Consider the following 16,488-nt stretch of genomic DNA (forward strand, 5'->3'; position numbering starts at 1 on the left):
TTGGCAACCAATCAGATGACCAGGTGCACACAAACAAGCCAAGGCACACATACATGCTAGGCCCCATCAGCCAATGAATGGGCAGAGTTCTGCCTTTTGCTCCCACACTACTTCCTGTTACAGTTAGAGCTGCATCCTGTCAGCTGATCTCTGAGGGGGCACACAGCCCATCACTAAATGGCGGCTCAAGGGAAAGGATGTAAAAGGGCAATATTTACTGATATATATATTCCAGTTTGGGGAGATTCTTTAATAGGCCACTTAATATAAACTGTCTGTTGGTTACGTATTCATTCTGGGGGTTTAGTTTCCTTATTATAAAACAGAACTCACGGGGGCAGCATCTGAGAAAGGAGCTTTTCTGTCTTTTGCTTTTCCACCTCTAGTTCCTCCGTCCTCTCTCTGATCAGATCTTCCAGGTTACTGGAGTACTGCTCCAACATTCTCAGCATGGAGTCGATGATGTTGGTTTTTTTGCCTTTGTTGATTGTTTTGAACTGGAAATAAAAATAGTTATACAACCGTAATATTTAAATATTGAAATGGGAATAACCCCCCAAAGGGCAGAATCAAGACAGCTGGTCATACCCCTCCAACCATCTCCCACTTACCCCAGGAATTACCCCGAGTAGAAACACACTGATAGTCCAGTCATCATGGCACAGTCCGCCCCCATGACATCACGCCCGCCCCTGTGACATCACTCCCCACCTCCCTGCCCAGAGTTTCCAGGCAGGAGAGGTGGCAACCCTAGGCCACCATATTACAATAGACCCCCCAATCTCAGGGGGTCCCAAGAGACAGGGGGGCTGGGGGCACCAAGTAACAATGGCTGTGCGCCAGGCTCCTCTGTAATCTTTTTTGCTGGGGGGCCCAATATAGACTTATTATTTTTAATGGTATAACACCATTTTCAACGTATTTCTAGTACAGGTATCAGACCCCTTATCTGGAAACCCATTATCCAGAAAGTTCCGAATTACGGAAAGGTCATCTCCCATAGACTCCATTTTAATCAAACAATTCACATTTTTAAAAAAGGTTTCCTTTTTCCCTTACCCCATATTGGGGACAGAACAGCCCTATTGGGTTTATTTCATGGTTAAATGATTCCCTTTTCTCTGTAATAATAAAACAGTACCTGTACTTGATCCCAACTAAGATATAAATAATCCTTATTGGGGGCAGAACAGCCCTATTGGGTTTATTTAATGGTTAAATGATTCCCTTTTCTCTGTAATAATAAAACAGTACCTGTACTTGATCCCAACTAAGATATAATTACCCCTTATTGGGGCAGAACAGCCCTATTGGGTTTATTTAATGGTTAAATGATTCCGTTTTCTCTGTAATAATAAAACAGTACCTGTACTTGATCCCAACTAAGATATAATTACCCCTTATTGGGGGCAGAACAGCCCTATTGGGTTTATTTAATGGTTAAATGATTCCCTTTTCTCTGTAATAATAAAACAGTACCTGTACTTGATCCCAACTAAGATATAATTACCCCTTATTGGGGCAGAACAGCCCTATTGGGTTTATTTAATGGTTAAATGATTCCCTTTTCTCTGTAATAATAAAACAGCACCTGTACTTGATCCCAACTAAGATATAATTACCCCTTATTGGGGGCAGAACAGCCCTATTGGGTTTATTTCATGGTTACATGATTCCCTTTTCTCTGTAATAATAAAACAGTACCTGTACTTGATCCCAACTAATATATAATTACCCCTTATTGGGGGCAGAACAGCCCTATTGGGTTTATTTAATGGTTAAATGATTCCCTTTTCTCTGTAATAATAAAACAGTACCTGTACTTGATCCCAACTAAGATATAATTACCCCTTATTGGGGCAGAACAGCCCTATTGGGTTTATTTAATGGTTAAATGATTCCCTTTTCTCTGTAATAATAAAACAGTAGTAATAATAAAACTTAGCAGACTTAAGGTAGGAGATCCAAATTACGGAAAGACCCCTTATCTGGAAAACCCCAGGTCCTGAGCATTCTGGATAATGGGTCCCATACCTGTAGTAAACTATAGAAATTTTAAACTAGTCTCCCATATCCAACCTGATCAAAGATCTCATCGAAGGTAGGCCTCCGCTCGGCCAGCTCGCTCCAGCATTGCTTCATTAACTGGATACACTCCAGGGGGGCCTGGTCCGGAGCCACTGCCGGTCGACACAGAGGAGGGGGTTTCTTTACTTTTCTAATGATCTCTGGGGAAAGAAAATTGTAGCAGCATGACCATGCAATATTTAATCACAAAATGATATTATTTTTTGACACAACTTATGTCAGGATCCCTGAAACTGACCTTCGGCTGAAAGTCCAGATGTGCAATATGGCGGCCCTCTCACTACTACCTCTTGTAATATAATAGCAAAACTGAACACATCGCCTTTAAATGTGCCTCTCCTACTCAAGGCCTGATCGCGAAGCAACTCCGGTGCCGTCCAGAATAATTCTGTGAAAAATGTCCATAAAGAAAATCTCCATCAGACCGGTAACGAGGAGCAGATCCCGGCAATGAGCAATGATAGACAAATCTCACCTTCCGGGGGCATAGAGTAACGGGGGGATTTCTGGGTTTCGACAACTTCATTGTATCCATAGTCGGTAATCTTCAGCACAAACCTCCCGTCAACCACGCAGTTTCTGGACTTTAACCGACCGTGAGAAAAGTCCCGGTGGTGTAAATATCTCATGCCCTGCAAAATGGACAAGTCACGGTCAGTCTTGACCAAAGTCAGTTGCCAATTACTATTTTAGCCCAAAAGTATTGGTCAGTAAGAGGCAGTTTTGGCTCAGTTTGGCTGGGGATTCCTGTTCTAGAGTATACTGTTGGTCTGTGACCAGTGGCTCGTGAGCAACATGTTGCCCAACAACCCCTTTGATTTTGCTCCCAGTGGTCTTAATGTAGGTGCCCATTTTACATTCCTGGCTTGGAGGCAAGTTTTGGAGGCATGAAGACCATGTGTAATGCCAAACAGAGCCTCCTATAATCTGCTAGTCCACATGGGGCTACCAAATAACCAATCACAGCCCTTATTGGTCACCCCTTCGAAACGCTCATGCTTGCATTGCTCCCCAACTTTTTTTTTATTAAAATGTTGCTCACTGGTAAAAAAAAAGTTGGGGACCCCTGGTCTACTCTAGATAAAGGTTAGTTATATTCTAATATTTTTTGCATTCTTTGCTGATTCCATATCTATCATTATCATAGTCAAATTCTATCCATTTATATATTTAATTGGATCAGCATTCTCCAGCCTTTTCTATAAATTTCCCAAAAAGATTGATGAAATACTTTGATCAGATCCAGTAACAGGGAAGATTTAAACATCCAGTCCAACTTCACGTCTTCGTTTCTCAGCAAGTCCTCCAGGCTCCCTCTAGAACAATGTTCCGTTACTATGGCAAAGATTCCGCAGTCCGAGAAGAAGCCCAGAAAGGGGTTCACGTTTTCATTCCGGAGATCCTTCATCTGCAAAAGAAGAACATTTTTTGACACGGGAACCGATAAAATAGTTAGAAAACAGTGCAGTTTTACTATGAGCAACGGCACTTGGAGTGCATTGATCTCTGCTACATAGATGGTTGGCCAAGAATCCGATTGTAAGCTCTTTTGGGCAGGGTTCTCTTCCCCTCCTGTATCGGTTATTGGTTGCTTTATATGTTACTCTGTATGTCCAATGTATGAAATGCAGTAATTCCCTGTAGAGTGTAAGCTCTTTTGGGCAGGGTTCTCTTCCCCTCCTGTATCGGTTACTGATTGCTTTATATGTTACTCTGTATGCCCAATGTATGAAATGCAGTAATTCCTTGTAGAGTGTAAGCTCTTTTGGGCAGGGCTCCCTTCCCCTCCTGTATCGGTTACTGATTGCTTTATATGTTACTCTGTATGCCCAATGTATGAAATGCAGTAATTCCTTGTAGAGTGTAAGCTCTTTTGGGCAGGGCTCTCTTCCCCTCCTGTATCGGTTCCTGATTGCTTTATATGTTACTCTGTATGTCCAATGTATGAAATGCAGTAATTCCTTGTAGAGTGTAAGCTCTTTTGGGCAGGGCTCTCTTCCCCTCCTGTATCGGTTCCTGATTGCTTTATATGTTACTCTGTATGTCCAATGTATGAAATGCAGTAATTCCCTGTAGAGTGTAAGCTCTTTTGGGCAGGGCTCTCTTCCCCTCCTGTATCGGTTCCTGATTGCTTTATATGTTACTCTGTATGCCCAATGTATGAAATGCAGTAATTCCTTGTAGAGTGTAAGCTCTTTTGGGCAGGGCTCCCTTCCCCTCCTGTATCGGTTCCTGATTGCTTTATATGTTACTCTGTATGCCCAATGTATGAAATGCAGTAATTCCCTGTAGAGTGTAAGCTCTTTTGGGCAGGGCTCCCTTCCCCTCCTGTATCGGTTCCTGATTGCTTTATATGTTACTCTGTATGCCCAATGTATGAAATGCAGTAATTCCCTGTAGAGTGTAAGCTCTTTTGGGCAGGGCTCCCTTCCCCCCCTGTATCGGTTACTGATTGCTGTATATGTTACTCTGTATGCCCAATGTATGAAACCCACTTATTGTACAGCGCTGTGGGATATGGTGGTGCTTTATAAATAAATGTTAATAATAATAATAATCGCTATCAACCATGGAACACTTCCCACTGGTTTAACTTGAAAGTTAGTGGGTTACCAAGCATCATTCATCCCCGGCAGGCCATGTAGCAACCATTAAAATACACTGTGTGCCGTAGAATAATGAATTTCCAATCCCAACAGTGTCCTTACCTTCCTCAGGGTACTCGTCGTGCTCTGACGCAACTCATGGTATACTCCGGGTTCAAATTTTTTCAGCCAAACCCAATCTCCCTATGAAAAGTTGCATAAAAATATCTGTTTAGATTCATTCTCAAATAATTTATATTATTTTGTATTATTTATTATGAACCCAAGTCCCAAGCATTCTGGATAACAGGTCTCCTTACCTGTACCAAAAAAATATCATTTTACATTTATCCAAAAGAGAAGGATTCTCAATAAGATGCCAGTTTGGTTTTGAAAATGTTGGAATCCACTTGTGAAAGAAAATATAGACCCTCTGAAATCAGTTAATGTCAAATTGCTCGGAATGCTATTCTGAGCAATTTTGCATTTTAGATTGATGTTGGTTTTATGTTTTCTAGATAATAGCAGACATTTCTCTGGACTTTACTCTAACTAAAGGTCCCCATACACGGGCCGATTGTAGCTGCAGATATGGGTCCCTTTGACCAATTCGGCAGCTAATTGGCCCGTGTATGGGCACTAACGAGGGGCCTGTCCAACCGATATCTGGCTTAAAATCAGGCAGATATCAGTCGGGCAGGTTAAAAAATTTAGTCGGATCAGGGACCGCATTGGCTCGTTGATGCGGTCCCCGAACCGACTGCGCCTATCACCGGCGTTCTAATTCGATCGAATTAGCCTAAATTCACCTCATATTGCCCACCCGTAGGTGGGGATATCGGGAGACGATCCGCTCGCTTGGCGACCTCGCCAAGTGAGCAGATCTTAACGTGTATGGCCACCTTAAAGGTGCACCTATCATAATGAAATTTCTTCCCCCACCAAAGGTGCGGGCTTAGTTTGCAATTTTACAGTACTTTTTTCCTCTAATTAAGCCAACCAAGGTAAGACTAGAATGGCCAGTTCTTTTCACCTGGTTTTCGTTTTTTATTTATAATAGTTTTTAAATTCTTTTTTGCCTCTTTCCAGATTTGAAATGGGGGTCACTGACCCTGGTAGCCCATAAACTATTGCTCGGTGAGCAATTTCATTGGTATTTTTTACTATTTACCTTTCTATTCAGTTCCTCCCCTATTCTTATTCTAATCTCACATTTAAACCTCTGCCTGGTTGCTTGGTTAAGTTGGACCATAGCAACCAGATAGCTGCTAAAATCATACTAAAAGTTAATGTGAAGGTAAACAATCCACTTCATAGTTAATCAGATTGCAAGGGAGGAGTTTTTTTAGCCTGATTGTTGCCTTACCTCATAAATGGCCACACTGGAGGTTTCGTGACTGGCTCCTAAACTCTTAGCGGAGAGCGATCGGGTGAGCGACTTCAAGCTCTTGCAGTCAGAAATACTTTTGGTGTCACTGATGTTATCAATATTGAGTTTCTAGGAGTAATAGGGAAATTGTCACGACGTACAATAGGGACACGGACAAAGGCCGAGGACTGTAGGGTGGAAGATGTGTTCTTATTGACCAAGGAATGAGATTATCCATGGAATGATGGGAGAAAGCTGCAGAAGGTTGTGCCTAACATAATGCAATTGCAATCTATCCCCTGTAGACTGGGTAAATTCTCCTTGGTGGTAAGTGATACCTTAGTGATTCTCCTTATTCTACCCTTTGGCTCAATCCCTGTGTTGTCAGGTTCAACTCTATGGGGCACCTTTACATTTATAATTTCTCATTCTTTTAGTGTTCAAACTCGACTAAACTTGTATTCCCAAATGTCTAAGGTGTCGAGTGGATCTCCTCCCGGTATCCCCACCTACGGGTGGGCGATATCAGAAGAATCCAGGCTAATTCGATAGTTTGGCCCTGGGGCCAAACGATTGAATTATAATGACGGGCATAGGCAAAGTCGGTCCGGGCAGGTTTAAAAATCTAGTCGGATCGGGGACCGCATTGGCTCATTGATGCGGTCCCCAATCCGACTAGATTTTTAAACCTGCCCGATCGAGATCTGCCCGATTTCAGGCCAGATATGGGTGGGGCAGGCCCGTCGGCAGTGCCCATACACGGGCTGATTAGCTGCAGAATCTAAGGGACCCATATCGGCCCGTGTATGGGGACCTTAACATTTACTAAAAAAATCCGATAGGAACAGTCGCTGCAAAAACGCAACTTTTTTGGAAAAAAACCAGCATGGGCAAATTTGCCCAGTTTTGATAAATGAGCCCCTAGTGGGAAACAATGAGACTGAGAAAAAACTGAATGTTAGAATTTACAGTGGCCCCTAGTGGCAGGGACAGGATTCCTGTTATATATCAGCTGGGACCTTTGTCGGCCACACGTGAAGCGTTTATACTCCATTAATTCCATTATTATGACATCGACATCACATGGGGCAGTAATTGGGTCTCCTATGACCCCCCTTATTAGAATATCAGTAGATTATTGATACTGGCAATGTGTGGGGTGATAGAGAACGTTCCCAGGCCATGGAACCTTAACTCTAATGGTATTTCTGGAAATTGCCCAATAAACTCTACTGATACAAAGTCATTTCATTGTAAATCACTATAGAGCGGCCTTAAACAAGGAAGGTACAATAGAGCCGCAGACAGGAAGGTAATGGCAGCGAGTATATTGCCAGATCAATGTCTCTTTATCTAAAGGCTCATTTGCAATGACAATTTACTTCTTTTTATACCTCACATTTTACTCTTTTTATAACATAATTAAATTTTTATGACCCATTTAACACTATGACACTATGGGGCTGATTTACTAAGACACGATTTCGAATCCGAATTGGAAAAATTCCGATTGGAAACGAACATTTTGCGACTTTTTCGTATTTTTTGCGATTTTTTCAGCGTCTTTACGAAAGCTGCGCAAAGTCGCGATTTTTTCGTAGCGTTAACACTTGCGCGCAAAGTCGCGCCTTTTTTGTAGCGTTAAAACTTAAAAGGCGCAACGTTTCGCGCAAGTTTTAACGCTACGAAAAAATCGCGACTTTGCGCCACTTTCGTAAAGATGCCGAGAAACTCGCGTTTTAACGCAAAAATCGTAAAGACACCGGAAAACTCGCGTTTTTACGCAAAAATCGTAAAGACGCCTAAAAAAAATCGCAAAATTACCGATCATTACGAAAAAAACGCATTCGGCCCGTTCGTGGGTTAGTAAATGTGCCCCTATGTCTACAAGTGGAAAAGGGCATTTTTGATCTTTGTGGTTGTAACTAATAGGACCCCCCACTGTAACTGAACCTGCCATGTGTCATATGAGACACCTACCACTTGGGTTCAGGGTCGGACTGGGCCGTCGGGACACCGAGAAAAATCCTGGTGGGCCCCGGCTATTGTAGGCCCTGGCGGCCCAGACCCGACCCTTGCCAGGACTCCCCCTGCCTGACCTTTCCTCCCCTGACGTGTTAAATTTACGCACTCGGGGAAGGACATTGGATGGGGGGCCCTGCGAGTGGGGTTGGGAGGCCCCTGCAGGGGATGGGGGTTAGGGGACGTGGCCGGCGGGGGCACCTGCAGGGCCCCTGTGGCCGGAGCCCCAGTGGGCCCTTCACCCCCCAGTCCGACCCTGCTTGGGTTTCTAGAATCCCTGCAGTAAAACAAGGCACAAGTGCTGCTTTTTTCTAGAAAGGAAGTTGACCTTCACATGAGTATCAGGAAATACCTTCCCCCATTAAAAATGTTTCTCCAGAATGGCTCTACCCAAGTAAAACCTTTGAATTCTTACTATAGTATCATTCTAAATGCAACAGAAAATAACATACCACTATTCACACTGAATGGGATTCTATAAATAAAGGGTAACTGTGCTGACCCTATCCCTTTAATGCCTTACTGCAAACATTTCCAACCAGTGGGGACTTCATCTGTCCCTTCTGCCCCCCATTGTAATGGTGGAGAATGCAGAGAGAATTCTCTGATTAGCGCCCATCACTCCTTACCTTCATGCTCAGCTTTGGGTTTATAAATGTTAGGTCGTCCAAAGACAACAGTATCTTATTGGGTCCTTTTACCAGTTGGATCTGCAGGATGCTGTGTCTGTTGAATTAATAAAGGGAAACAAAACCTTAGACATAATTAGATACAATTGTTTAAAGGGGACACTGACCTTTAACATGTGGGAGAAGGTATAAAAGTAGCCACAAAGGCAAATGACCTTGTTTTTTCCCAATGGGGCTGTAGCTTTGGGGCACAATACATTCTCTATGACTATGTCTGCAAACCTGAATATGAAAATTAGAGTTCAAATTCTCTTCAAGATCCGGCCAAATCTCTGCAGAGGATTCCAATAAATTTTGGCTTTGGCAAATTCAAAATGTAAGAAATATTTCCTTGTCCCTGTGGTATGAGTATTTGAGCAATGGTTGGTGCTGGTTTCAATTAGGCATTTACCTTTATCCCCCCCCGATTGGGGTACTTGACAGTACAACACACTTGGTTAAGGTACAGTACTGTCAATGCAGGTTATTTCAGGTGGCCCAACATGCACATCATTTTCTGTGACCCCCCCCCCCCCCCCCCCCCCATATGACTAATCAAGCAAATCAAGCTCAAACAAAAGCAAATTGTCCAAAATGGGCCAATTTAGCACCTTGAAACAATAAATGGCAAATATACTATTATTTTGTTAGTTACTGTTATGCGTAGTTTGCTCATAGACTGTACAGAGAGATACCATAAAACTATGGCACATAGGGATTCCCCTGTACTAAGCACAATTCAGCAGGAACAGCCCCCTAAGTTTGCTCATAGACTGTACAGAGAGATACCATAAAACTATGGCAGCATAGGGATTCCCTGTACTAAGCACAATTCAGCAGGAACAGCCCCCTAAGTTTTCTCATAGCCTGTACAGAGAGATACCATAAAACTATGGCACATAGGGATTCCCCTGTACTAAGCACAATTCAGCAGGAACAGCCCCCTAAGTTTGCTCATAGCCTGTACAGAGAGATACCATAAAACTATGGCAGCATAGGGATTCCCTGTACTAAGCACAATTCAGCAGGAACAGCCCCCTAAGTTTGCTCATAGCCCGTACAGAGAGATACCATAAAACTATGGCAGCATAGGGATTCCCTGTACTAAGCACAATTCAGCAGGAACAGCCCCCTAAGTTTTCTCATAGCCTGTACAGACAGATACCATAAAACTATGGCAGCATAGGGATTCCCCTGTACTAAGCACAATTCAGCAGGAACAGCCCCCTAAGTTTGCTCATAGCCTGTACAGAGAGATACCATAAAGCTATGGCACATAGGGATTCCCCTGTACTAAGCACAATTCAGCAGGAACAGCCCCCTAAGTTTGCTCATAGCCTGTACAGAGAGATACCATAAAACTATGGCACATAGGGATTCCCCTGTACTAAGCACAATTCAGCAGGAACAGCCCCCTAAGTTTGCTCATAGCCTGTACAGAGAGATACCATAAAACTATGGCACATAGGGATTCCCCTGTACTAAGCACAATTCAGCAGGAACAGCCCCCTAAGTTTGCTCATAGCCTGTACAGAGAGATACCATAAAACTATGGCAGCATATGTGAATTAGAGTAGAATATATAAGGTATAATAGGGTGCCCTTAACATTTATGGCATAACTGAAGCAAAAAAAAACAAAACAATGCACAGCACTTACAATTGCACCTTTACCTGATAAGATAAGAGACCACAACGCCGCACAGAGCCAAAGCGAACACCAGACCAAATATCAATATGACGATATAAGGCTCAATACCTAAATAAGATGACACAGATAAAAAGGAAAAGGATAAACTGTCAGCATCAAAATTGGATGTAAGGATGGAAGAACAGTCAAAAAAATCAAAACAAATAATGACTATTACAAGTATGGGACCTCTTATCCAGAATGCTCGGGACCTAGGATTTTCCGGATAAGGGATCTTTCCGTAATTTGGATCTCTGTAAATTAAGTCTGCTAAAAATCATTTAAATATTGAAATAAACCCAATAGGATAGTTTTGCATCCAATAAGGGGTAATTATATCTTAGTTGGGATCAAATACAGGTACTGTTTTATTATTACAGAGAAAAGGGAATCATTTAACCATTAAATAAACCCAATAGGGCTGTTCTGCCCCAATAAGGGGTAATTATATCTTAGTTGGGATCAAGTACAGGTACTGTTTTATTATTACAGAGAAAAGGGAATCATTTAACCATTAAATAAACCCAATAGGGCTGTTCTGCCCCCAATAAGGGGTAATTATATCTTAGTTGGGATCAAGTACAGGTACTGTTTTATTATTACAGAGAAAAGGGAATCATTTAACCATTAAATAAACCCAATAGGGCTGTTCTGCCCCAATAAGGGGTAATTATATCTTAGTTGGGATCAAGTACAGGTACTGTTTTATTATTACAGAGAAAAGGGAATCATTTAACCATTAAATAAACCCAATAGGGCTGTTCTGCCCCAATAAGGGGTAATTATATCTTAGTTGGGATCAAGTACAGGTACTGTTTTATTATTACAGAGAAAAGGGAATCACCATGAAATAAACCCAATAGGGCTGTTCTGCCCCCAATAAGGGGTAATTATATCTTAGTTGGGATCAAATACAGGTACTGTTTTATTATTACAGAGAAAAGGGAATCATTTAACCATTAAATAAACCCAATAGGGCTGTTCTGCCCCAATAAGGGGTAATTATATCTTAGTTGGGATCAAGTACAGGTACTGTTTTATTATTACAGAGAAAAGGGAATCATTTAACCATTAAATAAACCCAATAGGGCTGTTCTGCCCCCAATAAGGGGTAATTATATCTTAGTTGGGATCAAGTACAGGTACTGTTTTATTATTACAGAGAAAAGGGAATCATTTAACCATTAAATAAACCCAATAGGGCTGTTCTGCCCCAATAAGGGGTAATTATATCTTAGTTGGGATCAAGTACAGGTACTGTTTTATTATTACAGAGAAAGGGAATCATTTAAACATTAAATAAACCCAATAGGGCTGTTCTGCCCCAATAAGGGGTAATTATATCTTAGTTGGGATCAAGTACAGGTACTGTTTTATTATTACAGAGAAAAGGGAATCATTTAACCATTAAATAAACCCAATAGGGCTGTTCTGCCCCAATAAGGGGTAATTATATCTTAGTTGGGATCAAGTACAGGTACTGTTTTATTATTACAGAGAAAAGGGAATCATTTAAACATTAAATAAACCCAATAGGGCTGTTCTGCCCCAATAAGGGGTAATTATATCTTAGTTGGGATCAAGTACAGGTACTGTTTTATTATTACAGAGAAAAGGGAATCATTTAGCCATTAAATAAACCCAATAGGACTGTTCTGCCCCCAATAAGGGGTAATTATATCTTAGTTGGGATCAAGTACAGGTACTGTTTTATTATTACAGAGAAAAGGGAATCATTTAACCATGAAATAAACCCAATAGGGCTGTTCTGCCCCCAATAAGGGGTAATTATATCTTAGTTGGGATCAAGTACAGGTACTGTTTTATTATTACAGAGAAAAGGGAATCATTTAACCATTAAATAAACCCAATAGGGCTGTTCTGCCCCAATAAGGGGTAATTATATCTTAGTTGGGATCAGGTACAGGTACTGGTTTCTAATTACAGAGAAAAAGGAAATCATTTTTAAAAATTAGAATCATTTGCTTATAATGGAGTCTATGGGAGATGGCCTTTGCGCAATTCGGAACTTTCTGGATAACGGGTTTCCGAATAATGGATCCCATACCTGTTTTAAACATGATTTATTTTATTCTCAATATGGGATCTGTTATGCTAAAACCCATTATCCAGAAAGCTCCAGCACCCATAGCATGTAGCATAGCGCCCAATGATTTGCCTTTGAAATTGATGTATTTATGGCTCAGGGTGCAGCTATGACTCCTGTTGGTGGCAATACCCTACTATGTGGCAGTACCACGTGCCATGGGCCAGCACCAAATTACCTGAGGCTGGAGGGAATCCTTCATCATATTTTTACCATTGAACCATATAGCACACTTTATTTATCTTTGTTATTAGTGTAAGTGCTGGTACATAACATTTCCTCTAATGACCTTAAGGGATAAAAGCTCCTCCCCCATAAGCACGGATTCTAACAGGAGGTGGGCATGGTAGATTAGAAGTAGTGTTGAGAAATCCAGTTAAAGAGATGAGGATTTGAGAGTATTTAGGATAAGAGAGAATGCTAAAGAAGAACAGGGAATTCCATAGAAACAGATACATTTTCTTGGAAAAAAAATTATGAGCATTAGTCAGCCCCTTCCTTTATAACTTAATCTTGTTGACTTCAAATGCACGACCTTTCCATCCGCTGGAACATCTCATGTATTTGAAATTGACTGCAATACAAGAAAAACACTTTGGTCCCTCAGGATCTGCTCAGTCAATGATGTACATGAAGACTTGCAAGGGACTGAGGGTTTGTTGTATTACAAAGTGGGTATTTGTCCTACATTCTGTCATGTAAAATGTGGGTGCGATTACTAAAGGGCAGGAATCTCCGGAGCCGGAAAAGGTAGAAAATGAGAGACAGAATAGCCATGAACCTCTTTGGCCAAATGGGGTAATAACGAGAAGCCAAGTCAGGGAGCCTGAAGTGCAACACCTAGTAAAGCTGGTATAGGAACTCTCACTGTAGCAGTAAAGGTGGCCATACACTGTAAGATTTGCTTGTTTGGCGAGGTCACCAACCGAGGGAATCTTTTCCCCAATATGCCCACCTTGGGATGTAAAAAGGACCACATCAATGAACCAACATGGTCCTTGGTCCATCAGGAAAATCAAGCCTGCCCAATCGACATCTGGCCATTTTTGGGCCAGGTATTGGTCAGGAAGGCCTGTCAGAGGGCCTCATACATTAACAGTTAAGCTCCCAAATTGGTCTGAATCAGTTTAAATCTAGCTGTATTTGGCCTTAAGAATTATAGAGGCCAGTGAGCAAGAGAAGCTTGACCCCCACCAAAGACTGAGGGGAATTAGTGCTCCCCTGTTAGGGCCAAGGAGAGGAGAGCTCAGGGTAGTTGAGGATTCCATGATGGGCCTGAAGCCAGGAGCCCAGGGGTCCAGAGACCCACATGAACGGAGCCTGGGAAATCTGATACTAGAGGATTCTAAGGAGTTTTATGATGGAACCTGATGGTAAGAGGTGGGATGGGATATTACAATCACAGTGCAATTAATTCTTAACAGAGCCGTGAAAATATTGGATGTTTCAGTAAGGGTGCTGCTACTAACTCGCAGTATGCACAATACAGGGAGGCAGTGAGGCTTCTTGCTGTGGGAGCACTGACCTGATCATTACACATTACACATTACACTACACATTAGAACTGCTTTCAGGTAACCTATTGTTTCTCCTACTCCCATGTAACTGGAGGAGTCCCAAGCCGGACTTGGATTTCTTACTATTGAGTGCTATTCTGATACCTACTGGGAGCTGCTATCTTGCTCCCTTCCCATTGTTCTGCTGATCGGCTGCTGGGGGTGAGGGGGGGGGATATCACTCCAACTTGCAGCGCAGCAGTAAAGTGTGCCTGAGTCTGAGCTTTCAGCCAGCGCTACCCATTAGAACTGCTTTCAGGTAACCTATTGTTTCTCCTACTCCCATGTAACTGGAGGAGTCCCAAGCCGGACTTGGATTTCTTACTATTGTGTGCTATTCTGATACCTACTGGGAGCTGCTATCTTGCTCCCTTCCCATTGTTCTGCTGATCGGCTGCTGGGGGTGAGGGGGGGGGATATCACTCCAACTTGCAGCGCAGCAGTAAAGTGTGCCTGAGTCTGAGCTTTCAGCCAGCGCTACACATTAGAACTGCTTTCAGCTAACCTATTGTTTCTCCTACTCCCATGTAACTGGAGGAGTCCCAAGCCGGACTTGGATTTCTTACTATTGAGTGCTATTCTGATACCTACTGGGAGCTGCTATCTTGCTCCCTTCCCATTGTTCTGCTGATCAGCTGCTGGGGGTGAGGGGGGGGGATATCACTCCAACTTGCAGCGCAGCAGTAAAGTGTGCCTGAGTCTGAGCTTTCAGAAGGAGCCAGCACTACACATTAGAACTGCTTTCAGCTAACCTATTGTTTCTCCTACTCCCATGTAACTGGAGGAGTCCCAAGCCGGACTTGGATTTCTTACTATTGAGTGCTATTCTGATACCTACTGGGAGCTGCTATCTTGCTCCCTTCCCATTGTTCTGCTGATCGGCTGCTGGGGGTGAGGGTCAACCAACACTTCACTCTTACCCACAACCACTTTCTATAAACCCTCCTGCATTGTGGGTATAGAACCTTGTCAGGACTCTAATATAATGTTACATTAATATCTCAGTGTAAAATATGACTAAAATAACATTACCTCCTATGCACAAAGTGTCCGGATCAAACCAACAGCTGGAGTCTGAAGGAGGAGGGGTCCCGCCGGGGAACCTTATTGTCTTTCCCAGGAAGCGCACCAAGTTGGAGGACATCTCCACAGAGTAGGTTGGGAAGAGCTGGTTGACTTTCCCGTCTGTGTCCAGTACCACAAAGTTGCTTAAGTCGTTTCCCTTTCCGTCCGTGTAAAGTGTCTGTGTAAATCCAGGATATTCCAGGTTTTTGGCATAGTCTACCAGGTTAGTTCCCGAGACCCAGGCTCCTTGTTTCCAGGCGCTGCTCATTGCCTTTGCCAAGAGGTACATCGCATTGTAGATAGTTCCAAAAAGTGGCGACACCTAAGAAAACCATAAAAGTTTTTATTCCAAATCCATTGACTGCATACCCAATGATTTATTAAAGGGGAACTCCACCCAAGCACAACTAATATACAACAATTACAAAATACACAGCCTTTTCATGATGTTTAATGTAATAATCTGGTTTGGAACAGTTCCCTAAGCCCCGCCCCATGTTCCCTAAACCCTGCCCCCTGTTCCCTAAGCCCCGCCCCCTGTTCCCTAAGCCCTGCCCCCTGTTCCCCTGCTGATTGGGCTGACTACTTTGTGACTCAAATAAACTGTAACAGTAGTCGCCTGTCCTCAGCCTTCAGCCTGCCTCCTCCCAATCCCACAATTCCCTGCTGCACACATGACGTCAATTAGGGAAGGAACATCCCAGTGCAATGCATTGTGGGTTATGTAGTTCCTGCAGGCTGTCTATAAGCTGGGGAGAAGTTGTTACAATCTGTAACATCAGTGTTTAGTCCCTCCTCCCCTGCCAGGATTTCAAATGATGTAGAAAGAGAAATGGTTTGCAGCTGGATTTCAGCATATAAAAATAGTATTTACTGTATATACTCAAGTATAAGCCTAGTTTTCAGCACCCAAAATGTGCTGAAAAAGTCACCCTCGGTATTCATACTTTTTGAAAAAATAGATTACAGTAATAGGTATATAATGGGCTTATGTGTTGTGTGGGGATCTTTAACTAATTCTGATTCGGAAGCCAGATTTCCCCTTTAAATGAAAATGAGGTTAAGCCCTTTGTCCATATCTGTAAGTACAATTTACATTGGGCAGATACCCATCCCATGAACTCTTTTTCACCTCAGCTAAAATAAGGAAAAAGCAGGGGCTCAGTGAAACCTGTGAATAAGGGGAATAACTAGATATAAATTAAGTGCTGGAAGCACTTTTGAAGACTATTTTCCCTAGTGACTACCAGTACGACTATGTTTATTAACCCAGAAGGCACACATTTTTCAGCTGGCGGAGAATTGCCCATAATGTCCTGAGCCTCTGCCCATTCACTTG

At 42.5% G+C, this 16,488-nt stretch overlaps 1 protein-coding gene across 1 annotated transcript in view; it reads right to left on the minus strand.

The window, feature by feature from the left end:
• LOC100489435 (retinal guanylyl cyclase 2) overlaps positions 1-16,488 on the minus strand; it is a 53,662-nt gene that overhangs the window by 14,079 nt on the left and 23,095 nt on the right. The window contains exons 4-13 of the mRNA XM_018091861.2: positions 15,117-15,471; positions 10,406-10,490; positions 8,694-8,790; positions 6,040-6,171; positions 4,797-4,877; positions 3,320-3,496; positions 2,564-2,720; positions 2,327-2,476; positions 2,080-2,228; positions 334-497 (exon numbers count right to left, since the gene is read on the minus strand). Coding sequence (XP_017947350.2) covers positions 334-497; positions 2,080-2,228; positions 2,327-2,476; positions 2,564-2,720; positions 3,320-3,496; positions 4,797-4,877; positions 6,040-6,171; positions 8,694-8,790; positions 10,406-10,490; positions 15,117-15,471 — 1,547 coding nt within the window. The remainder of the gene's footprint in view (positions 1-333; positions 498-2,079; positions 2,229-2,326; positions 2,477-2,563; positions 2,721-3,319; positions 3,497-4,796; positions 4,878-6,039; positions 6,172-8,693; positions 8,791-10,405; positions 10,491-15,116; positions 15,472-16,488) is intronic.

The sequence above is a fragment of the Xenopus tropicalis genome, chromosome 2, assembly GCF_000004195.4.
Source record: "Xenopus tropicalis strain Nigerian chromosome 2, UCB_Xtro_10.0, whole genome shotgun sequence".
Lineage (NCBI taxonomy): Eukaryota > Metazoa > Chordata > Amphibia > Anura > Pipidae > Xenopus > Xenopus tropicalis.